Source organism: Fundulus heteroclitus, chromosome 1, assembly GCF_011125445.2.
Source record: "Fundulus heteroclitus isolate FHET01 chromosome 1, MU-UCD_Fhet_4.1, whole genome shotgun sequence".
Classification (NCBI taxonomy): domain Eukaryota; kingdom Metazoa; phylum Chordata; class Actinopteri; order Cyprinodontiformes; family Fundulidae; genus Fundulus; species Fundulus heteroclitus.
Window position 1 is genome coordinate 34,639,580 of NC_046361.1, and position 27,736 is coordinate 34,667,315.

Here is a 27,736-nt window from a genome sequence, read left to right on the forward strand (position 1 = left end):
ATTCCTCTTTGTTTTGCATTTATAAAATACAATTGTTGGGTTTGCTTAACAGTCTCTCACCCGTTTTGTGTAATTTATCCTGTCTGTTTGTAGTTTGGATGCGTCCTTATGGGGAGTGTAAAACAAAATCTTAGTAGCTACAGCAAGTTCCTTGATTCAAATAAAATACTTCCTTTTGTTTTATGTGATTAAAATATCCTGTATTTGTTTGTGTTTTAGTATTATTTTTACGGTATTTTATTTTGTAAGTGCTTTTACTTTGAAAGAACGAATCAACATTGAAACCGGAAGTGTGTACTTGTGTAGCGGCAGAAGCTAGTTATTTAAATCCTCTCCTTTTCGTATTGGTTACATTTTGCCAGTTATTCGGTAGTAGCAAACCCGTCAGCTGGATATAAGTTTCTTTTACAACATCGAGCTAAAACCTTTAAACATCTGATATTTTTGTCGCTTTACCCAAACAACTTTAGCTAACTGCTGCTAGTTTACCCTAAAGTCCCTTAAGTTTACCCCCCAGCTTTAGCATCAACACAGCTGTGTTGGTCCGAAAACCCAAAACAACTTTTTAACGTTTGGATTTAATTATCGAACATTTACAGAAGAAGATTTAACCGTTGGCAAAATCAGATTTATTTTTTTATTTTTTATTTTTTGTGTGGGGATTTACAAACTTTGTGCCAGTTATTTCCTTTGAAATAACCACATAATGGATAAAACCGTCGCTTTAAACACAGCTGATGGAGAAACTGTCGACGCCATGTCGGATTCGGATAAATGCTACATCTGCCTGAGTCCCCTTGAGAAGCAAACAGTGGGATCTTTGGATAAATGTCCACACTTCTTTTGTTTTGAATGCATCTGCCAGTGGTCTCAGGTAATGTGATGAGAATCATCTTCATTGTGATTGTGTTTTGATGAGCAGCCTGTGCTGTTCTGGTTCTGCCCAGCTGTCATTCACTACATACTCTTGGGTCTCTGTTTGGTTTTACAAAACATTCAGTTTTCACTTTGTTTGTTTTAGTTTGCAGGCATTGTGGAAGTTTTTTTAATCAAGCTTTTACCAACCAGGGGTTTCCAAAGTGGGGTTCGCAAACCCACTAAGGGTCACGAGACGTCTCTTGGGGGTCACGAGATGACTTGATACCGATGTGCTGAAAAGATTTCTTTAATATGTATTTATAAAATCAATGTATTTGGGCTGGGCGGTATAAAAAAAAAAAAGCATATTGATAAAATAGAAATCATTATCAACAAATTCAAAAGTGCAACCGTGGCCATTTTATGCTGTTGCTTAGTGAACAATTTTTCGATACAGAACACACAAACTCTGAATTAAAACTCAACCCTTTATCCCACCAACTTTTTACCCTAACTGCAAGTTTTTAAAGAAAGAAAAAAGAAAACGTGCTCTCTGAACTCTTTGAAGGGGGCGGAGCTTGGTTCCTGAGTCTGCGTTTGATTGGTTGGGAGGATGTAATGGCTGTAATTCCCCCCCCCCCCCCCAAAAAAAAGGGAAGAAAAGTAAAAAAACAAAGCAACTTGACTTGTTTTTCGTAGTTGAATGGCTGTAATATTAACCTACATGGCAAAATGCAAAAAGGAGGAAAACTGTTATTCTACTGAACTTTTTATTGACCCTTTTTTTCTATCATCGATATACGGCTAACGATATATATTGCTATTGAATTATCGTCCAGCCCTACAATATATCACTTTACAAAATGCTCAAGAGTCCTTGTGTTTAAGCAGGAGGAGCGCTGCACTGTTTTTGTAGGAGTTCTTATAAAAAATTCCCCCCAATAAAGAAAAAATCCCACCTCTGGGATCGTTGTTTTTGGGGGTCCATAGGCTGAAAAGTTTGGGAACCCCTGCTCTCGACCCGACCAACTAGCTTATATTTCTATTATAATTGATAATATTGGTGGTTGTAGGCTTCCGTCAACATTTCAGACTAAATTATTTTTTTTTGTTGCAAAACAATATTAAAGGTATACTATGCAACCGGGGTTGATTTTTCCAGCGAGGCTCCCCCCAGAGGGCGAAAGTAAAAGTGCACTGTCATAAAGATGCTCAGCTGTTCTGGCTTCTCCGTCAAGCCAGGCGCGGTTGTTTTGAGCTTAGCAGACAGGCGAACGCAACGAAAAGTGGAAAAAACGGCAGTACAAACAATGACTAACACAGTGAAAGTATGAACATCAGGGTTTCCCGCAGCGCTATCTTGGCCGCCTCACCAAACTCACGCTACCGCCTTGCCAATATAAAAAAAAAAATAAAAATTAATAATAATAATAATAATAGTAATAATAATAATAATAATTAATAATAATAACAATAATAATAATTAAAAAAAACTCAATATGCTTACATGTTTATTTGAGGTTAACACGCGGTTCTTTGTTGCTTTCGCGTGTGCATATAGTGAATGGCAGGGCAAAAACACATGGAGTTCTCGCCGTAAAGCAAGACCGACTCTCGCGGTCTTGCACCAGACTTCTGAGCCTGTGGGTGCGAGCCGAGGGCTCTTGCAATTGCAAGTGCGGTATTTCCCCCACAGACCACCAGGGCGGCCGAGAAAACCTTTGTTCGACCTGAAATGACTCATTTAATCATCCAACACGGTATGGAACACATTAATTAACTGAAAAATGTTGCATAGTATGCCTTTAAGAAGCTTTAGAAAAAAAAAAAATTCAGCAGGAAGTACCATATTTTTCAGGCTATAAGGCGCACCGGATTATAAGGCACATTAAATACTCATCTCAAGTGTGTAATATCAGTTCGCTCCTTCACGAACACAGCTCTCTCCTGAGAGGGAGAGCTATCCGTCTCTGCTGGGAGGACAGATTAGTTGGACAACACTGCCCTGTTTCAAACATAAGGCCAAAATAAATGTAACTTTTATATTAAATAAACTTACTTGGTTTATTGTTGTTAGCGCGTACTCTGGGCGCTGGCTGTCTACATGAATGCACTTCTACTTTAGACTAACAGTCAGGCAGTCTGGTAGACAGCTCAGGGGTCCTATCAGGTACTGACACAGTGTACCGTAATGCTCTGAATATCCATTGAGCTCTGAAAAATGATTAATCTGGAGAGGAAACGGTTGTGCTTGCAGCGAATTCTGCCGGAACCTCGTCGCAATCAGACTTTAATCGGCAAGTTTGTGCGCACGGACGAGGAATTTAACTCCCACTTTGTTATCCTCAAAGACATTTTAGGTATATTAAAAAGCGAAATAGAAATATCAGACTGAGTCATCTCTTCAATTGTTTGCCAAAAGTGTTGTCCATCTCGCTACAAGAACATCTTCCAACACTTCAGGTGCAATTTGGTGACAATCTGTCAAATTTCCAGCATGAGCGACCACTTTGTCAGAGGGCAAAAAGTATTAACGTGACTTAAAGGTCATTAAAACTATGGACCAAGAAGTCCCCAATTCATCGGTCAACAAATCTCATCAAATGTCCCACTAGTCCATGGCCAAACATGGACTAGTTTCACATTTGATGTCTTTGTGGGTCACATTCTTTGAAAAGTAAACATACCACTATCACATGTAAGTGGAGGTGCTGTAGATGGTGTAAAATAATTCTTTTTTTTTTTTCTTTGTTTGTGTGTTTTATGTTTAAGACAGCCAACACCTGCCCTGTGGATCGGATCAGTTTTGCTTATATCCATCAGAGACGGTGTCCTGGAGGGGACATTCAGAAGAAGGTGTGTTGATAAAGGGTTTCTTTCATAGATTCACAAGTGCCGAAAGGGCTAACAAAAAAGCACTTTTCAGAAATAAGTATTTGTAAATAAAGTATATTTGAATTAAATCATAATAAAGAAATTATGTAAAAACAATACCCAAAAACATGTACAATAACTATAATGTCTCAATAATTCAACACCGGTAAATGTCCAAAGTGTTAATTCAAACTCCATTGATTTATGGATCAAATTCATGTATGATTATCTCAGTATTTAGCGATGAAAACTGTCATTATGGCCCGTCAGACAGACGCTAACATCCAGTCGGTTTACCAGAACGCAGTTGAACTCAACACCAATCATCTTGTTAATAAATGTCTCATGGGTAAGGCTGAATAAATTAGTTATCGACCTGCTGCAACAGAGGACTGTGACACTTTTGAATAAATACACAAATGGAAATTTCATTGTCGTATTACAAAATTAGATTTATGGTTTCTGCATATTTCATATTCAGTGTATGTATTTCGGGTTGGGTTTAAGTTATTACCTTTTTAAATATCAGTTGGACTTGTTCTGTTTTTATTTATTTATTCTTAATTAAGACACTTTTGGTCGGCTGTTTGCCTGCAGATCAAAGTGACGCCCCGCAGAACGGAGCAGGATGAGCCTGAAGTGGACTGGAGAAGCGTTGTGATCTGTGAGGAATGTGGGCGGAGCGGCCGCAGGGACCGACTGCTGGTTTGCAGACAATGTGACTCTGGGTGAGGCTTTACATCCATTATATACAGTTTTTTTTTTTGTGTGTCTTTGTGTTTGCATGCCTTAATCAGTTTGTTTGGGATTCGGGCTACTGCGCTGAAATGTTTCAATCAAATAGACGTTTTGCTGTAATGATCACTGATTTATCTCCACTGTCTGCTCTTTTTTGTGGAGCGCCCCAAGGCTCCATCATGGGTCCATTGTTATTCTCACTTTTCATGCTGCCACTGGTATCTTTTCTAGTCAGCCACACGTTGCCTTCCACTGCTACGCAGATGATAGCCAGATGTATCTCCCTGTGTTTCTAAATACATGTACCAATTCACAAAAAGGCTCCCCTTATAGAGGCTTATACATGGTTTATAGATGTGTTATAAATTAATCTGTAAACGCTTTATAAATAATTAAATACTGTCTGTCCACTGTCCACAGTGGACAGTCGTCTTCATCGTTGATGGCTTTGCAGCAATCCGTCATACTGACCATGCATGAAGCGACAGTGGAGAGAAAAACTCCCCTTTAACAGGGAGGAGAACCTCCAGCAGAACCAGAACCAGGCTCAGTGTGAACGCTCATCAGCCTCGACCTACTGGAGGTTAGAGAAGACAGAGCAGAGACACAGAAAGCACAGAAGCTCACATTGATCCAGGAGTACTTTCTACGTTAGATGGTAATAGTGGATGATCTGCCTCCCCTGATGATGTCACAGCTAACAGAACGCCAGACCAGGTGTACCTACTATGAAGAAAAAAAGAGAGAGAACAAAACGTTAAAAGCTGAAATAAAAACAAACAATGCAAATTGGAGAGCAGTAGGAGAACTCAGCAGAGTGAGAGACATACACCCTGGTGTGGTTCTGTTGGTGGAGCCATGCCACGACCAGAGCTCATAAAGTGTTTACAGTCAGTTGTAAAGTCTCAATGCTTTTTAATTGTTTCTATAATGTTTGATTTTATACACAGCACTTTGGTCACCTCATGTGTTGTAAAGAGCTATATTATTATAGTTGATCGGTTGAATAAACTGCTTCTTTGCCACGACAACACAGGTACCACCTGGGCTGCTTGTCTCCACCTCTAAACTCTGTCCCTGAAGGAGACTGGGTGTGTCCTGACTGCGAGGTCACTCCTCAGAACGCAGGTATCTATCTGATCAGTGAGATGATGCCCACATACATGAGTAAAATGTTTTTAACTACTTACTGTTGATGCTGTTAGGTACTCGTATTACGTTTTTAGTCTAAGTAAAGCTATTAGGCTGCTTGATAGTTGTAGGTTTGGTGGTTCAGCTGGGGCCCGAGCTGTGTGACGTCTGAGCGTTTATCCATCCATCGTCTTCAGCTTATCTGAGATCAGGGCAGCAGGTCCCTTCAGTAGCATTTTGGTGGATTTCAAAAGTTCTGTTATGTTGAAGGCAGCAGTTTTTCAACGTACACAGACCCCAAAAACAACTGCTGTGGTAAAATGTCTCTGTTCAGACAGCTCTTTGGCAGAGGAGGAAGACATAAGCGATGGAGAAGTCACAGACCTCCTCGCCGACGTGGACCAAACTCCGTCTACAAGCGGCCGCCTCCGGCCCTCGACCGTGAATCGTCCCAGCAGCTTCCCAGAAAGACGGCGGAGCGCGAGGATCCAGAGCAGAGGAGGAAGCGCCGCTCCATACCCGCGTCCACAGACCTTCTGGGTGGGTTTACAGTGCAGTGTTGCCTTTTTTTGTGTAAAAAAAACAAAACAAAAAAAGGTGAGATATGCAACGGCGTGTGGAATCACGGCCCTCGTTCATGCGACATGGCCCCTTAACCAGGGAGTGTGTTGTTTATTTCTCTGGAGAGACGTCACGCCTCCGTTTGGTACCTGATTCGCACCAATGCCAGACCCTAATCTTGCAATAATGACACAGCGGTGTCTATTTTTTATTTTTTTGTCACGTGGGGTTTGCAATTAACCTGACGAGCCAGATGAATTTCGTTCCTCCTAGCTCCGCCTAGCTTCACTCACAACCATCTGGGACCTCTCCCACAGAGAGTGATTTCTTCAACCAATTTTATTGTCCAGCCAATCAGAACGCAGGGCTGGAGTTTCATAGATGTGACGTAGTGGAGAAACGACCGTGAGACTGTTTTGATTCAGAAAACAATGGCCGCTCGCATTGATGAAGCAAGCGTTAACATTGATGCTGCTATTTCTTCCGTGTTGTCCAATCTACCTAATATTGTTTCATTAAAAGAACATCAGAGAACGCCTCAGAAGGCTTTTGTTGGTGGAAACCATGTTTTCGCTCCTCTCCCGACCGGATTTGGCAAGTTTTGTTTTTTCCTGCGTCGCTCTCATCAGCGTCACGGGTTGGCTTCGGTGTGAGTGGTTGAAATAGCACGTTGATAAAGATGACAGACAAGTGGCTTATCCAATCATATGCAAGGATTTTTGATAAAGCCCAGCCTTCTGAAACGCCATTCCTATGGATCTGTTCCAGATGGATGTGAGTGAAGCTAGGCGGAGCGAAATACATCTGGCTAGGGTCAGGTTAGTTTGCAATGCGCTTCCGGAAAATAGTGTCCATTTTCACGAAATAAGAAAAAAAAAATTTATTAGACGGTGCAAAATATTGCCATCTTATAAGAAAGGTTCAAAGTCTTTATTGCCGTTTCTGTGCCTCGTGGCCCACAGCACGACTAAAGCTTATTAGAGAACAGGGGCGACAGCAGGTAAGCAGTATGCATGTACTAACATGACAGGGCGGTTATAAATGTAAAAAATAAATGGCACATATTTACAATACAAAAGCTGAAATAAAACCCATTTATGTCTGTAGTGGTGAGGGGGGCAGCATCAGAGCTGAAGCGTATCCTTCGTGAGTCTTTTTGTCCTCCAGCCTTGTAGCTTTGGGCCTAACGCTGTGGAGTCGCCTCCCTGATGGGAGAAAGTTAACAGATGCCACCCAGGTGTTTTTTGTTTTTTTTTCCTCACATTGGAGCTGAGGATGTTATTCCTCCACCAGTCCACGCTCTTCTCTGCCATCGCTCTGTCATGGCTTTTTACGCAGGCCCTGAACACACACAAAGAAAAAAGCAGCCGAAGGAGGAAACGTTGATTCTCTGAGGCATGATCATAGGATTCAGCTCTTAAAGTAAAGGTGTTCTTTCGGGGTTTTTTATTTTTTCATCGTTGATAGAAATGTCGTGATTAATTTTTTTTTTTAAACTTGCCGTCGAAGTTCAACAGGTGTCTCAGATTCAGTTCCACACTGAACTTAATCTGCGAGTCTGCCTCTTTGTTCAACGGTCACGACAGCAAAGTGTCCAAGAGAAAGCAATCTAAACGCACACAAGCATCACCTTATGTTTTTTACAGCTTTGTTCATAAGTTGCAGCGGTTGTGCATTTAGCTTCATTAAATGTCTCCGAGCAAGTGGAGTCTAAACGTTCAGACACAGAGAGGAAGCCCTGCCGTCTCCTGCACATTATGTGAAGCATATCTGAGACGAAGAGCAGCAGCCTGGTGTTTGCCCACACTTCCTGTCACGCTGCACTTGTCATGCTCTTACCCATGCTTGTGGTAAATGTGGAAAAGTTTTTTCTTGTTTTTGCGCTGCAGCCCCCCTGAGTCTCCCATCTACTTACAGTATCTTAGAAAAGTGTTCGTACGTCTTTAACCTTTTTCACATTTTGTCACTTTACAACCAAAAACTTTTTTTTTTTATAGGGAGGGGGATTATATGTGATACACAACGTAGTGCATGCTGTTTTTTTGTTTTTACATCATTTATTTTATTTTTATTTATCTTTCACATTCATTTGTTTTCCCCCTCATTAAGCAGTTGCAATGAGACCAAATGAAAAATGTTCACCCGGTATAAATACCTTCATAAGTCACAATTCTCTGTTATTGCTAAAATATTGGTAAAATGGCTGCTCGACTAAGGAGGAAAATGTTTTGGAATCCCGATTATTGAACCTGATCGCTCACTGAGTTTGCAAAGCAAAATTGTGAGCTAGAAACTTTAAGAAAGAAATACAAATTTCATTAATTGCCAATTTCTCATGGGTCATTTGCATGGCACAGAGGTTAACGGTGCTCTTTTAGAAAACTGTTAATAGGCGGATTGCTTAAAACGATGGAGATGGTGGAAGTTCAAGTGTCGTTCACAATAATGTAGCAATTACTATTAGAAAAATTGGTATTTGTAGTAAAACTGGATTTTTCTTTTCTTCAGCATGTTCCTAAATGCCTGATACGTGCATCCAGGCCAGCAGTAACGGCTGAAGGATCTGATGTCCCTGGTGTCAAAGGTTCTTCAGACAGTGAGTAATCAGCCACAATTTTAACTAACTTCCAGCTGTGGAGAGATTTAAAACACGTTATGTTTGCTTCACAGAGAAGAAAAGAAAAAGAAGAAAGCACGTAGCTTGAAGAACCAAGGAGCTGAGGAGGTTTTTCTGAACATTAGATGCCTGGAAAATAAAAAAACAACTTTTAGCCACCGCCTGGTACTACCAGGAGTGACCACAAGATGGCAGCATCGTGTCAGAACACCATTGGACCTCTTTTGTTTTGCAGTTGTTTCAATAATTTCCTAAATTTTTTGGTATTTTTATTTTTTACTTTAAAAAAAAAAGTGATTCCTAGTTTTATTGTAATAATAAAATCTTTAGGACTTATGCTGGTATAGTTTTCAATTTACACTTCATTTAGTGCCAGTTTTTACTCTAAGATATACCCAAATATTTATTAAAAACCAGTTTTACATAATTGTAAAACCTTTTCTGAACTAAGAAGAATCCTTCCATGTCCAGCCTTAATATTCATAAAAAAAAAAAAAAAAAAAAAGCTTTATGGCCTGTGACTATTAAGACTCAAAAAGAGAAGTGGACTGAGGGATGGCAACAATTCATTTGTAGATAAACTGGCTGAATTAGCAACAGAGTATGAGTTTAAGCTTTAAACTCATGAAGTTAATTACCATTAAGCTTTAAGGGAACGGAATAGGTGGAGGATACTAATTCACGTCCTTTTTGAAAGGATTATGTTTTAGAAATGCTTAGAAAACACAACAGAGAACCTCGAATTATTTATTTTTCTGTAGATTTTTATTTGTGTTTTTTGGCGTCACCCTAAAACAAGCATGTTGTGTGCCTAGAACAAAATAAAAGTTAATAAAGTAAAATATCGCTGCACAGTCAAGTTTAAAAAAAGTAACATAAATCTGTCCACACAACATAATGTATGCAGATGCTTGAAAAGAAGTCAGAAGATGCTACACTTATTGAATCCCTCCCCAAAAATAATAAATCCCACCTAATTGATTATTAGGAGCAGTTTAAGATACAATATGCTCCTTTATGTCAGTCCTGTACAAATGGATCTTTAGCAACATTTGAGTCGATCGTATTTAAGTGTTGCATTCACGGACCAATGTTCTATTTCTACAGCTGAATCTCATGCTTTGCCCTCATCACTGGAGAAAGATTCACGCTCATGTCTTTAGGCGCAGAGATATTTAGACTGACTGAGACAATCCCATTTGTGTTGTAGACAAACTGGACCCTTCTGTAAAAGTTGGATTATCAGTATTTACGGTAGTGAGAAAGCAGACGGTGCTGCCCTTAATTCAGAGCTCACGTTGTGTCAAATACCAGTTTCGTGTCTTAAACTTGTGAGGAAGTCTGTAAAAAGTGTCAAAATGATTGGAATAAAAGCAAAAATTACACATGCCAACAGAAGAGCATGTTTTTATCTTGATTACAAATGATTGAACAGATGATATTAGGTGGCTTATTGGTCCTAAATGCAAAATAAATCAAAGTATTTCTTTACGCTGCGAAGTCCAGCTTGTTCCCCTTGGAGATCCCCAAGAAATGTCTCAAGCTCTTAGATATTTGTTCTAAAGACAAACATATTATGCAGTTTGTAGCAGGGGTGCTACCATCATTCCGAAAGCTTATATATAAACTTATTTTATTTATTTATTTATTTGGGCTGGACGATATTAAAAAAGCGTTTCGATAAAATAGAAATCATATTGATCGATATCAATAACTATCTACAAATTGAAAACATATACTTTAAGTGCAGCCCTGGTAATTTTATGCTGTAGCTTGATGACCTATTTTTAGGTACAGAACACAAACACTGAATTCAAACTAACTTTATTCGACCAACTTTTTACCAAAACTACAAGTTTTTTAAAAATAAAAAAATAAGGCGTGCTCTCTGAAATCTTTGGAGGGGGCGGAGCTTGGTTCCTAGCTCTGCGTTGTGATTGGTTGGGAGGATGTAACGACTGTAGTATTAACCAACATGACTAGAATGCATAAGGAAGGAAAATTGTTATTCTATTGAACTTTTTATTGACCCCCTACTCCAATTCACCAATTCTTCACGTTACAAACACAAACTTTAATGTATTTTATTAGGAATTTGTGTGAAAGACCAACACGTAGAAATGCAGAATTGAGAAGTGGGACGAAAATGAATCATGGTTTTCATAATTTATTCAAAATAAATGTCAGAAAACGATCAATCTGATGCCCCCATTTAAAGTTTTAGTTAACGAAGCACCCTCAGAAGCCACTTTTTAGTCTGTAAGAGTTCATCTGTGTCTCAGTTATGGTGCAAGGCACTGAATGAAGAGTGAAGGTTTTATTTCTCACCCGTGTATTGAGGTGCAGGAAAGCCACTGTGGAGCACAGGCACCAGAACCCTAAGTTTGTGGAGAGTCATCAGACTCCAACCACCGGGATTTCACTTGGTCTCATCGCCTTGCAGCGCCAGCCTGTGTCCTCCAGTAATACGGCCGAGACACGGTCACGTCTCCTTTGATATGAAATCTGACCTTTGAAATCCTCAGGGCATCATGTGATGAAACAATCCAACTGAATATCATACGGCTTTAACAAGGAAATAGGACTCGTTAGGTTAAAAAAAAAGAAAAGGGGATTCCAGAAAAATCACATTTTATTTTAACCCTGTGACGTTAATGTGGTGAAGTCATTAGAGCTCTGACGTGTCTAGGTTCACATGGTTGGCCTGTGTGTGTGTGTGTGTGTGTGTGTGTGTGTGTGTGTGTGTGTGTGTGTGTGTGTGTGTGTGTTGTGTTTGAGGAGATGGGAACACAACAACCCTGCAGCTCTCGCTTCCTCGCTTTCCCTCAAAACAGCATTCGATGAAAAAAACAGCAGCTGTACTCCTTCTCTGGTCTGCTGAGCAGAACTGATGAAACAAATGAGATGAAGGTGATAAAATGTGAGAGAGTAGGAGTCTTTGTAACATCCTGTCATCTGAAATGTTACAGTCTTATTACTTTCTACTCCGTTTTCATGAAATGGGCTCTTTTTCTATTTTCATGTTATTTAATTTAACGAATAAATAATTGTTTGAATTGTGATGTATATTATATTTGATGACAACTTATGAAGTTTGATAACTGTATATAGAAAAGTTGTCATTCAAAGAAAACCACCTTTTCATTTCTATTTTTAGCTTTTAAAATACTGGAAAACTTTTCTTTATGCAAAAAGAGAGTGCACACAATTTCTTGGATGTTGATATTTGTGGAAAATTATATAAAAAGGCACATTAGTGTCTGACATAATGTCAATGTCAAGCAAAATGGATAAAAAAAATATATATTACCGGTACTTTTAGAGTCATACTCACTGAAGAACTGCTTAACCCCGCATCTGTTATATCAATATTTCAAAAACGTTTGCTAGTTCTTAATCATTTTTAGCTAAATTTATGATGAATCTGTTGCAGCTCCAGAGCTGCAGGTTGCAGACCACTAGTCAGCATTTTATAAACGCAGCTTTATGCTACAAACTTAAACTGGAGTTTTAAAGACTGCTATTTTTGCAATTTACTGAACAAAAAAAAAACAAAACAAAACAAAAAAACCAATCCTGTTGTTTTATAATGTTTGAAAATCCCCAAACGCAAATTGATTCAGGCTGCATCAATGCTCTGCATACGTAATCCTGCTCTTTCCTGGAGCTAGTCTTCCTTTTCAGTTAAACCACATTCAGCTTCTATGTAACGAGACAGAAATCCAGCCGAACCCTCCTGGATACTCTTAACTCGACAGCAGACGAGTTTGTAAGCATGTCTGAGTGAGAACATTAGCATGGCAGAGCCTTGTGTCCCCCTCGGATATTTGTTCTGGTTCCTTGAAATGATCTTCTCATCAAGTACTCGCCTCGATGTGGGTCGTGTTAAGAAAGTGAGTCTGATTCAAGTTGAGGCTTATGAATGTTGAACGACACTTTCTTTAACGAGGTACTGCTGCTCAGACAAAAGGGAGGATGTCAAAGGCGATGAATGCACACAATAGATCTTAAAGCGGGGGTGTCCAAAATGCGACCCGTGGGCCATTTGTGGCCCTCTGAATGCTTTTGGGCGGCCCTCAATCACAGTTCAACAATGGCCTAAATTTGGTTTTGCCAGCTCAGATGGTTGAGGCAATAACATTTTTAAAAAGTTGGGCAATTTTCACTGATACAAGGACTTTAAAAAAAAGACACACATTAAAATCTTAAAAGGGAAAATATAAAGGTGCAACAGCATTTTTTTATGTTTTATCAGCTATATTTTTGCTTTCAAGTTAATAATAAATATTTATTATTTTTGTTATTTATTATATAATAAATAAACAAGACCACAAATGTTTTAACCAAAGGCAGGCTTGGGTGTATCCATTTATTTTTACTCTGTAAAATAAAGCAAGAGTGAGCTCAAATTAATCCCGTTCTTTTTTTCTGAAAAGAGACACACACACAAAAAAAAACATAAACAGACAAAGACGATCAACCCAAACAGTTTTGGACAATGTTTACTGGGCAAACCTGCAATATGTTTCCAATATAAAATTATTTAGAGATTCCTTTTCTACACATATCAGACTAGATTGCTTGTTTCATTAAAGTATTTTGTGCGTTTAGTTTATTGTCAAGCAGGTAAAAATAATAAAAAAAAGAGATTTTTGCCATTTTGATAAAAAAAATTGTTTGATTTTGTGGCCCCTGAGAACTTTCTACGTGACATTATTGGCCCCCATGGCAAAAAGTTTGGACACCCCTGTCTTAAAGGAACAAACGTTTTAAGCGTTTTCTGGGAAACGAACATCTATAACTTATGACAGGCTACGTTCTGTTCTTAGAAAACTTACCCATGCGTTTATCTTTAGTCGAATTGATTACTGCAAGTTTTTTTTTCACAGGCTTGCCTAAAAAGTCGATCAGACAGCTCCAGCCGATCCAGAACGCTGCTGCCCGCCTCCTCACCAAAAACTAAGAGAGAAGAACACATCGACCCGGTTCTGAAGTCCTTATACCGGCTCCCTGTATCTCAGAGAATTGACTATAAACCACTTCGGATAGTTTATAAATCACTGAACGGCGTAGCACCAAAATACATTAAAGATTTGTTGTCATTGCCTCAACCTTCAGGACCACCCGGGTCTTCTGGTTCTGGTCTACACCGCCTCCACAGAATCAGAACCGAACACTGAGAAGCAGCGTTCAGTTTTTTCCTTTGAATCAAGGTTGAAACGTCTTTGACTTTTATATTTAAATCATTAACTGAAACATAATTAATTTCAGTCCATAGTATAATTTACTTCATATATGAAGTCACCATAATGTAATTTCATGTTTTCAACATGTAAAGCATTTTTAATCGTCTAAACTGTGCTAAAAAATATTCTTGCCCTGCCTTTAAACAGTGTTGCCAGGTAGATACTGTATGTCAAAATCATACAGCAGGTTCACTTCTGAATAAAAACTCTTCATAGATTATGTTTAGCAAATGTAAAAAGAATAAAAATCCTTCCGGTAGTGTGGTTCCTGCCCAGTTGTTTTGCAGCTATAAGGTCCTTGGTTATAGTTTGTGGCTGAGCTTAATAAAAAATGGCATTCACATCGAAACGTGACGGTGTGGTCTTAAAAAGGAGCTTCTCTCGCTAACGCACATTGGCAGGACTGTTAAATAAGTCAGCAGCGATCTTACACACTGAGTTCAAACAGCTTTGGGCAATCTCAGTGTCAGACTCAGAGAAGGTCATGTGTCAACTGTCTTCAGGGTGTGACCCAGAATGCTGAATAAATCTTATTTAAATAAGTAATATCAAGACATTAGACTGGGTTGTCACGCTTGTTTAGTGGTTAATTAAGTCTGCTGCCTTTAAAGGGGGCTTCCTTCATTATTCATGGGCTTGGTGCTTATTTCCACATGTAGTGAGTGGGAGTGCAGGCTGAGTGGTTAGAGCTTGCATCCTGGGCAGGCTGCAAGTCCCTGGTTTGAATCCCACAGGCCCCTACTCTGGGTCCCTGAGCAAGACCCTTAGCACCAAAATGCTCCATGGGGGGACCACACTGTGGGCGACTGTGGCTTGATGGGTTGAGTCTGGCAATCAGAAGGTTGTGGGTTTGATTCCAGCTTCCCCTTGCCACATGTTGAGGTGCCCCTGGGCAAAGCACTTAACCCCAAATTGCCTACCGAGCTGCAACTCGGTGTATGGGGAGTGTTGGCCTAGTGGTTAGAGCAGCGCGCTTGCACTCAGAGAAGGATGCAAGTACCCGGTTCGATCCCCAGCACCTGCACTCTGGGTCCCTGAGCAAGACCCCAGAACGTTTCCCGGGTGCCGCACAGTGGCAGCCCACTGCTCCCCAAGGATGACGGGTTAAAAGCAGAGAACAAATTTCGTTGTAATGTATGTTTCAATGACAATAAAGATGATGTGGTCTAAATATGGACACAGTGGCAGAACCACTGCTTCCTGTGTGGATGGGTTAAATGCAGAGGACACGTTTAATTGGAATGTCCAAAAGTTGCATTGATAAATAAAGATTGTTATTGTTATTTATTGCAGGCTGCAAGGTGACTCAGTAGGTAGCACTGTTGCCATTATATTACTATTAAAAAGAGAAAAAGAAAAAAAAGGGGGAGTGTTGGCCTAGTGGTTAGAGCAGCATGCTTGCACTCAGGATGCAAGTACCCGGTTTGATCCCCAGTGCCTGCACTCTGGGTCCCTGAGCAAGACACTTAACCCCAGATTGCTCCCCGGGCGCCGCATATGGCAGCCCACTGCTCCCCAAGGGTGATGGATTAAATGCAGAGAACAAATTTCGTTGTAATGTATGTTTCAATGACAATAAAGATGATGTGGTCTAAATATGGACACAGTGGCAGAACCACTGCTTCCTGTGCAGATGGGTTAAATGCGGAGGACACATTTAATTGGAATGTCCAAAAGTTGCATTGATGAATAAAGATTATTATTGTTATTTATTGCCGGCTGCACGGTGACTCAGTAGGTAGCACTGTTGCCATTATATTACTATTAAAAAAAGAAAAAGGAAAAAAAAGGGGGAGTGTTGGCCTAGTGGTTAGAGCAGTGTGCTTGCACTCAGAGAAGGATGCAAGTACCCGGTTCGATCCCCACAGCCTGCACTCTGGGTCCCTGAGCAAGACCTTTAACCCCGGATTGCTCCCCGGGCGCCGCACATGGCAGTCCACTGCTCCCCAAGGGTGATGGGTTAAAAGCAGAGAAGAAATTTCATTGTAATGTATGTTTCAATGACAATAAAGATGATATTACTATTATTACTACTATTACCATGCAGAAAGGGTTCAAGTCCTACACTTAACCTGGGTCTTTCTGCCTGGAGTTTGCATGTTCTAACTGTGCATGCGTGGGTTCTCTTCCTCCCACATACCAAAAACATGACGGTTAGGTTAATTGGCCTCTCTAAATTGTCTCCGTGTTGCCCTGCGATAGACTGGCGACCTGTCCAGGGTGTACCCCGCCTCTCGTCCATTGACAGCTGGAGATGGGCACCAGCATCACTCACATCACTCATCACCCCACAGTGGATAGACGTGTTATAAAATAGATGGATGGATGGATTATTTATTGCCTTATATTGCAATCTGATCTTCTGACCTGCTACTGGAACACAGTTGGGTTGGATGCGACATTACTACCTGCCCCAGGTTCTGACATTGCAGGCTATATAGCATTTGTGTTATATTAGGGTTTTCACATTTACTGTATGATACATGCAGGAGATCAGTCTTTTCATCTCATCAGTTCATTGTTATTTAAATGGTGCCAAGGATCATCTGAAGGCACTTTACAAAGTCAGTTCAATCAAATCATACAGACAGATTAAATCTCTTCTCTAATGAAACATTTGAGGGCATTTTCTCTTCCTGTCCAGCTGCTTAGTCTGTCTCAGCAGCATTACACAAACGCGAAATGGGACCACCATAGTTAAATGGTAAATGGTAAATGGACTGAACTTATATAGCGCTTTTCCGGTCATGTTGACCACCCAAAACGTCAACATTAATTTTTAAGACTGTTTTTAGATACGTTTTTTCAAAAAAGGGATGGGGGGAGAAAATGCATGCATAATACATACTATCTATCTCCCGTTTGTACAGGCTTAATTTCTAGCTTGTACTGTCTTCTGCCTGCAGTTAGACGGGATAAAGTCAGATGCTGCACACCCAGCAGTTTGACTCGCAGCTCTATTTCCAGCAGACTATAGCAGGGAGCAAAAGTAGGTCACCATGCAAGAGAGTTTTACATCTTTCCCAGTGATTCAGTTTATGCATCGGCGCTTCGGCTTGTTATAGGAGGCGGGGTACTGATGGAAGCAAATGCGCCATTCAGGGGCTTTCTTCCCACAAGAGCACATGGCACATTCTAAGATAACGGCGGTCACAAAAAAAAAAGAGAAAGAGGATATAGACACCAGTAGTACTGCAAATATAATCTTCGATGGAAAGATCTCCTTAAACATCCACTAAATAAAGAAACATGCAGCTTATAAGAGGCTGCATTATTAACTAGAGTATTTTCCGAGGCCAACAGAGGGGAGAAGAAGCTGAGGATTTTATTCAGAGATGATTTCTAGAGGCGTGGACTTTGACGTGATGGTGACTTAATTGGAGTCGAACTCGAGTCACAGATTTCATGACTTGAGGCCTGGCTTGGTGACATTAGAAAAGACTTGTGATTCGATTTTGACTTCAGCACTGACTTGTGACTTGACTTGGACTTTAGTGTCCTTGCTTGAAATTACACGATGTTCCCATTAAGGTCAGCCGTTGGATGAGGGAGCCGATCCCAGCTGGCAATAAGCAAAACGTAGAGCACACCCAGAACGAGTCGCCAGTCCTCTGCAGGGCTGAAAGTCTTCAAGAAACAAGTTAATCAATTACAGAAAGCTTTTTCAGAGGCTTTGGGACATTTAAACTCTTTTTAAATGTTTTGTGTGTGTGTGTGTGTGTGTGTGGTCCTAGGAACCCCTATAAAAATAAACTACATAGAGGTTCATGAGCTTTGCCCGTATCGTATGCAGGATATGTAGAAAGCTCTGTTTGTGTCGCTCTTACATATCTGTAAGTTAAGACAATCTGCACCAGTAAAGATTCAATTGGTACAATGGATTATACACATCCAACTACAAACAGATCGGAAATCAGGTTACTACTTACTGTAGGACCAAGATCACTTTTGCATTTCCTCGAACCTGTCCCATATATTAAAGGAAAGATGCCTGTATTGCTGTAAATCAGTGGTTTGTGTCATTTACACACCGACTCTAAGGATGTTTGTATCTCAGCTGCATCCCAGAGCTCCTGTGTCTTATATCTTGAGATCATGCGCTGCTGCGATAAAATCCATAACAGCGTTGATTAAATGCATACTACTAAGTTTGCCACTAAGTTTTCTGCTGCAGCTTGCACTTTGGCATAAGCCAACTGCTGACTCCAAGATTTATAGAGAGGCAGAGAGTTCTTTGATCTCAGATTCGTAAAAGGAGCTTAGGATAGTCAAAAGGCAGCATAATGGTTGCTTTAGCCTTCAAGGTTAAGTTGAATCTACCGAAGAACGAAACCCCCGATACATGTGACAAAATGAATGTTTAAATATACCAGGTGTTAAAACTTTTTTCTAAGCTCTTCTTTTTTTAATTATTTTCCTGAATAAAAATATACAATCAGAATACTATATTGTAACTTTAGATTCCTGTGGTGCTTCTTCACCTGACTTCTTGATGGATTGTTTTGTTTTAGGGTTTAGATTTATGGTTTATTTCAAACGTATAAAGAACAGAAAATAAACCAAATTCATTCCTCACACAATAATCAAAACAGTGCTATTGCAATCTACATATTTGAAAAGCAGTCTGAGAAGAATTTACTTATTTAATCCCGCCCCGTCTCCAAAACGCACCGCAGTCTATTCCTTCATTTCCCCATTTAAATGTAATGATAATTTATTTCTATCAAACCAAACTTATAATATCTTTTTAGCTCTGTATCAATCCTATGTACTACCAATTGCAAGTTATCAGTTGAGCAAAAAAAAAAAAAAATGTTTGTCTGATTTGCAAATAAAACGCACTTCAGCGATTCTGAGACCTTGCACAAATCGCTAATGTCCAAAATAAAAAAATGAGGACCAAATACTGACCCCTGGGGGACGCCACAAGTAATGTTCAAACATGAAGAATAGTAATTACTGTAACCATTTTGACAAACTGCCTCCTGTCACAAAGATTACTCATTTTAATATGTTGCCACTGATGCTGTAATGTCCAAGTTTAGGAATTAAAAGGCTTTGATTTATGGTGTCAAACACTTTCTTCATGTCTAGGAATATTCACACTGTTTGCTGTTTTTGGTCTCATGAGTTATTTTGAGTGTATTATAGAAAGTGCTGTTGATTGGTTGGCTCTGAATCCATACTGACTTTTCTGTGATTAATGTGTATTCACTAAGGAATTTATTCAGCTAATTATTAAAGATTTTTTACAGAACTGTGGAGAACTGAGGCAATAGTGAAACACATCTGTAGTTTCTGAAGAGGTGCTTTAACAATCAATTAATAGCAACCTGTAAACAGACCTTCCTTTAACTATTTGGAAAAATGTCAAATTAAGCAAAAATACTTGAAAACTTTAAAATTAGGAATCCAACAAGGTTGCAAAAGACAGTTTATCAGTATTAGCTTTATTGGCCAAGATTGCTAAACAAAGAAAAAATTTGACTTTTGGTTTTTGCTTTTTGGTTCAGTACAAAGGGCAATTATCAGTAAAGTTGGTCATTTTAATCACAGTTAACCAGTCAGGACACCGGCTGATCATCAGGAAATAACAGCCAAACAGATCTCAGTCTATGTCAGTTTTTGTTAGACGAATACCTGCCTAGTGAGGTGTGGTTTTATACAACAGAGGGAGTGAATGTGCACAGCACCGTCTCTGAAACGGCAAGCCCTGCACATATACAGAACAAACACAAACAACTTGTCTCTAAACAAAGGGTTAATACAAGAATGTATACTTCAAGTTATTATACTTTAGTCAAGAAACACATTTATAAATATACTGATCTTCAAAAGAACAACAAAACTCTCCTTTTTTTTTGTGACGCCAAGAATTCATGTTCATGTTTTTTTTGGATCTATCAAGAGGCCTAAGAAAAATTAAATGATGGGCGAAGCTAATCAATACAAAAATAACTCTTTTTTTTTTTACTAAAAAGTTAAAACAAAAGGCATTTTTATTCTGATTGAAATTTTTGTCTGACCAGAACTATTTGTTTCCACTTAATGTCCTGTTATGCATCTGAAATTGGGATGTGCAAGTGGAAGTCATCGGTCATGATGAACTTTCCTAAAAGTCAGTGAAATGATTTCCCTTCATGACCTCGGAGCATGCGCAGGAAGGGAAAATCCCGACAGTGACAACTGCAGTGAAACCCCAAGCCCCATGCTCTTCCTCTTGATCTTCCTGTTAAGTAAAGGTGATTGTTCTGGGGGAAAAAACGATACACTGTAACGTCGCTGAACAGCTGCATGGGGAACAGGGAACAAAAGTTCATATGAGGCCCTTTTTGACCTGGAGCCAGAGAATGAAAAATAATATTTCTCATTTTGTAGGGCAGCAATGAAGGATAGTAGGAGCAAAAATGCTTTACTGTTTGTTGGAAATGTTGGATAATTGTCAAAACAGTGCGTTTACCGTCTGAAATTGTCTTTATCTAATGCAAAGAACAAGAAGGGGGGTGGAAACAGAATATTGTTATTATTCAAATGAGCTTGACGTCAGCGCCCCACAATGTTGCATTCAGGTGCCAATGGAAATCTTAATTTCATCAGAATATGCGCGCACGTTAAATTTGTTGCAAATAGCTGTTTGTGTGAATGGCCTTTATTTTAAGGCATACCAAGATACCTTATAGTGTTTTGAAAATGCTAAAACGCTACTAATACTGTACTGATTCACCACAGTTTCATAAAAAAAATGCTACCTCTTGTAAAGTGTTTTTTTTCTTCTTCTTCGGCTTAAAGTTTAGCCTCAAACTTTAGTTTGAACGTGCTGATTTAAAAGAGTTTAAAAGAGTCTAAGGAAAAGTACGAGTGTATATATATATATATATATATATATATATATATATATATATATATATATATATATATATATATATATATATATATATATATGTATATGTGCGTACGTACGTGTGTGTATGTGTGTATAAAAGTCTGGAATCTGGTGCTGGAATTGAGTTCTAAATGTCTGAATTCTGACTGAATATGTATACATTCAATGTTTTCTTAATTTTTGTTTATACGTATTAACTTGTATGTGCTTGTACAACCTCTTGCCATTCCTTCCGTTAGAACGTCTGCAACTTTTCAGTCAATTTAGCGCATTCGCCTCTCTGTTGGCGACAGGAGGTGTAAAATCCGGGTGTCCCGTGAACGCAGCACAGGGTCCTGGACTGAGCGTCGGTCCGTCAGAGCGGCGCTCAGTGCGTAAACCGCTGCCAGAGAGGCAGGATCGCTCTTCCCTTCGGATACTTTGCATCTCGTCTACTTCAACCCACTCAGGAGATGAAATCCGTGTTTTAAACCGCGTGGGGGAAAAAAGGAAAAACCTCTCTCCAAATCCAAGATGACGGTTGATTTTGAAGACTGCATCAAGGATTCTCCCCGGTTTAGGTAAGAACAGAGAAAACAAACGCGCCAGACAGATTGTGTGGTTCGACCGGACTGCCGCTGAACGCCCCGGTCTGGTCTGCAGGACTTTATTCCTCCTCAGACCTTCACATGGGTCCGCTGTGAGCGACTGGAGCTGGGACACACGGTGGCTCGGTTTGGGGACATAATGTGAATTTAATGGAGCAGGGCAGCTTGGAGTGGAGGATCAATCACTTTTTAGTGCGTCTCTCCATCCAACAGTCTGCTCCGGGTTATTGATGCGCAGTCACATGCTCCCTGGGGTCAGTTATGGATCAGTTTCCGCCCAGTTGTGCAGGCTTTAATGACCTATTTGAGGTTCATCTTTTTAATCACTTCAATAGAGTAAATGTCTGTTTATGCCAGCTGATTAACTTTTTTTTCCCCTTCTAGTTCTGTCCAAAAAAAAAAACAAACCTCATTGATCAGTGAAACAGGAGGGTTTAACAGAAGATGTTCACACAGCAAAGCAAAGCGTACACAAATAAGAACAGAATCTTCTACACCCACTTCTAAACATCGTTCCACGATCCCACAATAAGAACCTGTTTGTCCGGGATCCTTTCATTCACCGTTTGCTTCAATGGCACATGAGAAAAACATTCAAATCAGAACTCTTACTGCTGAGGGTGTCCAAACTTTTGCACTTTTTTAAAATTACCTATTCAACAAAAAACTAAACACAATATTTTAATTAAACGAGCTAAATAAATGAATGAATAAAATATATCGTACAGAGGGGTGCTGATTGCCCCCCCCCCCCCCCCCCGCTGCAATCTGGACTTTCCCATTCTACTGATTGAGGGGAAAAGTCCTCTTAAATACTTGTAGGAAGAGAGAGAAGAAAAAATAATAAATGCTTGGTGTGTTTTGGATTTTACTCTTGCAATTTAAAAGTTCTGATCTGAAGTATCTGCATATATCAAACTGAACTGGAAAAATATGACTCTGGCTCAAATGAACAAGTCCAGGTCTCTCCTTGTCTTGTTTACGATTTATTGCAGGGATGGTATTGCAGATTGGAATTTGCTGGAATTAAGATTTTAATTTCTTTCCTCGATCTTTTGCGGCGATGAAAGATTTGCATGTCTACAGACCAAGAGCCAGAGTAGGCCGAGGTAACTCAGTTGTGCGGGGTGACTGGCCTCATCCTCAGAGATAAGGTTGCGATGCTTCCTGCTCACCTCTCTTTGGAGGCTTTCTGGTCCAGTCCTGCTGGGAACAGACCTATGGACCGACTCTTCTCCTCTGGTTGCCTCTGCGAATCATTCTCAGATCAGCGTAAGACGAAAGATTGATAGACGGATTGCCTCAAACGGGAGAAAAAGTGAATTGAAGTTTTCTGAAACATATTTGTCACTGCTGCTTGAAAAGGGGAAGAAGGAGGAGGGGGGGACTAGCTCAGGTTTTCCTCGAGAGCTCTCAGGTGACCATCATGGCGTTATGAATAAATCCACTTCCAGAGACATAAACGAAGCTGTTTATTTAGATCTGGTGGACAAAAATGGGCAAAAAAAGCATTTTTAAGACTAATGCAGACCGAAAAATTCAAACTAAGTAAAATATTCACAACCAAATTAAATTAAAAAAATATCAAACGAAATTACCCCATCTCCTGTGACCAGTCCCACCCCCCACGGCCTTGCACTGATTAGAGGGGATAGACAATGGATGGATGGATGGATAGATAAACTATTTTGATTGTAAAATAAAGTTTCAACTACTTGAAAAGATTTGGAGGTAAAAAAAATATGCAAAGTTCTGGTTAACTGCAGTGACTAATAATCTAACGTTTATGAGGTGCTGAAACGGTTAAATGCTGACATTTCTTTGCTTCCCAACGGAGCGCGCGTTTCCTGCAACAGATGAGGTCTCTGCATGGAGATCCGAGACTTCCGCCGCTTTGGCAGCAGCCGTCTGCAGCTGCGGGAGCGAGGAGCATCGCCCAGCCGACTCTTTCATCGCCCCACCCCCCCCCCCCCCCCACCCCCATGTTCAGCGGCGCAGCGAAGGCCGTGCGCGCTCAGGAGACGCCTCGTTATTTACAGCTCTGAGATGATCCCTCTGTGTGTCGTCAGTGGGTCGATGGAGTTGTCTCTTATCTGGATTCACTCTCCTCCTCCTCCTTGGATGCCGTGCAGATTTTTTTCCCCCCTTAAATATTACTCTGCTTGTCAGGCAGATCTGTCCTCATGTGTGAACTTTACCCCTCCAGCTAACAGAAAGTCAGGAGTCTTTCATCTGCAGCCAAGGGCGTTCAAGCGGGCTCCGAAGAGATGCTCCAAAGAAAGAGACAAAGCAAGAGCATGTCCAAGCAGCCGCCGGTGCGTTTGTTGGAGCTGAAAGCGCCGCTGCAGCAGAACGGGTGTTACGCAACGCGCCCCGGAGGGGTGGACGGCTGGAAGGAAAAGAAACTCTGGGTTTTTCACCGTTGGGATTGACACACCGCCGTTTTTTTTTTTCCCACGCACGTTGGAAATCAGGTCCGTGCAGTTGTGTGTGTGACGCAGGCTCTCTGCTTGCCAGCAGCAGCTGAGAGCGCCGAGGGCCTGTTGTTCTGTCAGCAGCTCCTGGTGACATTTTACAGGTCAACATGGAGGGATCCTACGCCTTTGATCACTTATTCGGCCAAATGGAAACATTCCAGTCTACCTGAAATGATCGTATTCTGAACAGAATGGTTGTTCAGACATCGCTCCCTCGGCTCTTCTGTTGTGAATTTCTTTTTCTTTTCGCTTGCTCAGCAGTAAACATGCAACATTTTAATGAAGCAAAGCAGAAAAGAAAAAGTTACTATATGTCCATAAAAATAGGGGAATTCAGATGTTTGCATTAATAAAAGGAAGGTGAGCCGTTTCCTAACTTTCTGGGTCGACTGTTTTCTGTTTTCTTAGTCTGTTAAAGTCTTTTCCCAGCAACAAAAACAGAAAGCCGTTTGTATTTAACCAAGTTTAATGAACGGGTGTGCCCAAGTGTCTTTCTGAGTAAAAGATCACTGCATGTTTTTGGCCCAGGATATTGAAATGAAAGCCAAAAAAAAGGCTAATAAAACATAAATGCTTATGGTTGTACATAACATTTTCAATTTAATAAGGTATACATCTTTCATTAATAAAGCTATCTTAATAAATTACAAACCATATTAATATGCATCAGCTGCATTTGCTGTAGGGTAAGATTTCGCACCATTCGTTAACTGTGATTGGAGGGCCCTCACGAAAGTATTCCAAGGGCCACAAACGGCCCCTGTCATAAGTGGATGTTTATCATGACCTGGAGAAGCAACGTAGGAGTCGGATTAAAAGAAACAAAAACCCGAAACAATAGAAACCATAACTCTGAAATGATGAATCCTATTGGAAGTTGCAGCGGCATGTTTTTCATTTACATACTTAAAAGTGTCTTACAAAAGTATTCACACCATAACCACTGATTCAGTGTTTTAGTATAATGGTGAAGAGAACCTGAACCATGTTTCACTGCGATTTATAAAAATGTGTGAGACGTGGTTCTAGTGCCAGCTTTCTGCATCTAGATTCTGACCTTTTTGCTAATTCCTGTCCAAGCTTGATCAGGCTGAGTGAAGAGAGTCTATGGACATTGATTTCAAAGTCTTGTGACAAATTCCTCGCAGTATTTAGGTCTGGACTTTGACTAGGCCGTTTTAGCAGAAGCATATGAAGGCCTCAAGTCTTCTGCTGCCTCTAACGGGTTTTCTTCCAGTATCGTCCTGTATTTAGCTCCATCCATCTTCCCATCAACTCTGTCCAGCTTCCCTGTTCTCACAAGTTCCCACAGCATAATACTGCCACCGCCTTGTTCCACCGTGTGGACAGTGCTAGCTCTGAATAGTGTTGAATCTAGGCCGAAAACAAAAAGAAAGACCTGGATCCAGTCCACTGCTCCATAAAGGCCGGGAGTTTTCCAAAAATGGCGGACTCTTAGAAGTGTCTACCTAAGAAATAAACAGAAGTTTCCATTCTCCTTCTGCTTTGGATTTCCCAACATTTCTTTCTGCTCACTCGCAAATCTTTCTTGTGTTAACAGCAGAAAGAAAAGATATGTTACATTTCCAAATGTTTTATAATCTTTCATTTCATTGTTGAGATTATTCTATAGATTCACTGAAATAATGTTTAACATTTGTCCTCACTAGAGGCTTTTTGAACATAATGTGTCTTACAAAGTAAGAATAAAGTCTCTTTAAAAAAAAACTTTTAAAAATAATACATAAATGTCTCAAAAATCCAAGACGCCTCTGCAGAGCAGCTGGATATTGGGTTAAATGACACAAAGATGGAGTCTAGCTTCTAATTAGGTGACTTCCCAGGCCATTTGTTTAGATTTGGTTTCAATGAGCAGTGTCGAAGTACAGGTGCTGAATATAAATGCACACTACACATTTCAGGTTTGTACCTGTTGAAAACATGAAATGCATGTCCTTTGGTTTTGTTTCCCAAATGTGCCCTTCATGTTGATCTGTCACATCAAATTCAATTAAAAGTTTCTGGTTGTAATGCGACAAAATGAGACAAGGTTAACGGGGTGTGAATACTTTTGCACAGCTCTGTTTAAAACTCTCGACCGTCTGTTAACAGCATGAAGTGGAGTTAACCGTTTTGATTCCCAGCCAAATTCAACATTGAGTTTCTTTAACTTATTTATCTTTTTAGTTTTGGCCTGGCTCCCAGTTGGACCGGTGTCAGCCGTGTTTCTGCTTGAGGAAACCAATCCCTGTTTTTTTTTTCTTTTTTCCCCACCTGGTTGTAGAGTTTTTTAGTTTTTTGGGAGAAAGATACCGGTTCCTCTTTTTGACTTTAGTTGGAACATCCTTATTTAATCTGCTTTCCAGAAGAGCTTTCGCTTTACACTAAAACTGACAGAAGTGTTACCTGCGTGACGGGAAAGCTTAACTGAATTTCCCAGGTAGGGAAGTGAAAGGACGCGTTGCGTTGTGGAGATTTTCCCCCTTCTTTTCTGAAGGGGTTTGCATTGCCAGCTTCATTTTCCATTTATCATAAAAGTTTTGCGGGAATATTTTATCAGGATGTGAACTCTCAGATTTGTGGCTGAAAAGCCCAAGATGTTAACTTTACTAATCTATTTCAGTTCCTATCATTCATTGGAAACTATACTATCACAAAAACTAGTTTAGTTTGTTTTTCATTTTATTTCCATAATTACACACCACATGTTGTAAGGCTTGCATATATAAAAGTGGGATGTTTGGATATAATTGTGGATTTAGACCACAATACAGTCATATTCAATAAATTTGAATATTATTAAAAAGTTTATTTCCGTAACTCAGTTCACGAAGGGAAAAACAGACTGTTGATGTTTTAAAGCCTTTATTTCTGTTGATTATAATTTTTTCCACATCCAGTTAATAAAAGCACAGCATTTAAGATTAGAATATTGCATCAGACCAATGAAAAAGCAAGAATGGGAGCTTAAGAAATGTATGTATAATACCAGCTTAAAGGTTGTTTTTTAAACTGACAAACAAGCCTCAAAGAAACGCATATCCTAGTTTATTGAATATAACTATATATACATGCAAGGAGTTCTACTGTTATTTATGTTCATCGTGGATGTCTGCTGAAGATGATGTTTAATTGGATCATCAGTGTTCATCCAGAAACGTAATTCAAACACAACGTTTTTCAGTTGTTGTTGCTTTTTCTTCTGATTCTGAATCTGAACTTTTTCAACTTCCTTTTGTTCTTATGTTTGGCTTATAGAATATTTTCTTAGAAAATACTTCCTCCATGTGTGGCAAAGAGAGCATTGGTATGTGAGAGATCCAGCTAAAACCAAGACAAAATGGTTTGGGCTTTTTACTGTTGCTAAGATAAGATAAGATAAGATAAGATAAGATAGGCTTTATTGTTCTCACATTGGAGAAATTCACATGTCACATCGGCTCAGTAATCAGTAATCATAGGAAGAAGGAGTCAAGTAGGACGAGGTGCATGAAATATATACACTGTGTCCTCATTATACCATGGATCAAAAGGAGTAGGTAAGAAAAAGCAAAAAAAGAAAAATACAAAAGGAAATAAGGCAGAGGATGTGTTCTGTACATTCACTATGGCTTATACGCATGTGTATTGACATATATTCGGGTGTGGTAGCAGCAGAAGTCACTTCTTTCAGGATTATTGTATTAAATAGAATTGCACATTAGTTATTGCATGTTGGTTATTACAGTTGTAGTTATAGTTATGGTTTTGGTTTGCATCTTACA

The 27,736-nt window shown here is 39.8% G+C and overlaps 2 protein-coding genes across 5 annotated transcripts in view; both read left to right on the forward strand.

Annotated features, from left to right (window-relative positions):
- Positions 1–277: 277 nt before the first annotated feature.
- On the forward strand, positions 278–8,916 carry LOC105935171 (PHD and RING finger domain-containing protein 1). The gene is made up of 7 exons (XM_021323127.2): positions 278–874; positions 3,631–3,714; positions 4,330–4,460; positions 5,507–5,598; positions 5,936–6,141; positions 8,671–8,758; positions 8,833–8,916. Exons 1-7 carry the CDS (start codon positions 707–709, stop codon positions 8,865–8,867), a joined length of 804 nt encoding a protein of 267 aa, XP_021178802.2. The 5' UTR covers positions 278–706; the 3' UTR covers positions 8,868–8,916.
- Positions 8,917–21,279: 12,363 nt separating this feature from the next.
- Positions 21,280–27,736, forward strand: part of acap3a (ArfGAP with coiled-coil, ankyrin repeat and PH domains 3a) — an 86,235-nt gene continuing 79,778 nt past the window's right edge. For all 4 annotated transcript variants that reach the window (XM_036141690.1, XM_036141692.1, XM_036141691.1 and 1 more), the window contains exon 1: positions 21,280–21,468. In XM_036141690.1, coding sequence (XP_035997583.1) covers positions 21,422–21,468 — 47 coding nt within the window. In that variant the 5' untranslated portion in view covers positions 21,280–21,421. The remainder of the gene's footprint in view (positions 21,469–27,736) is intronic.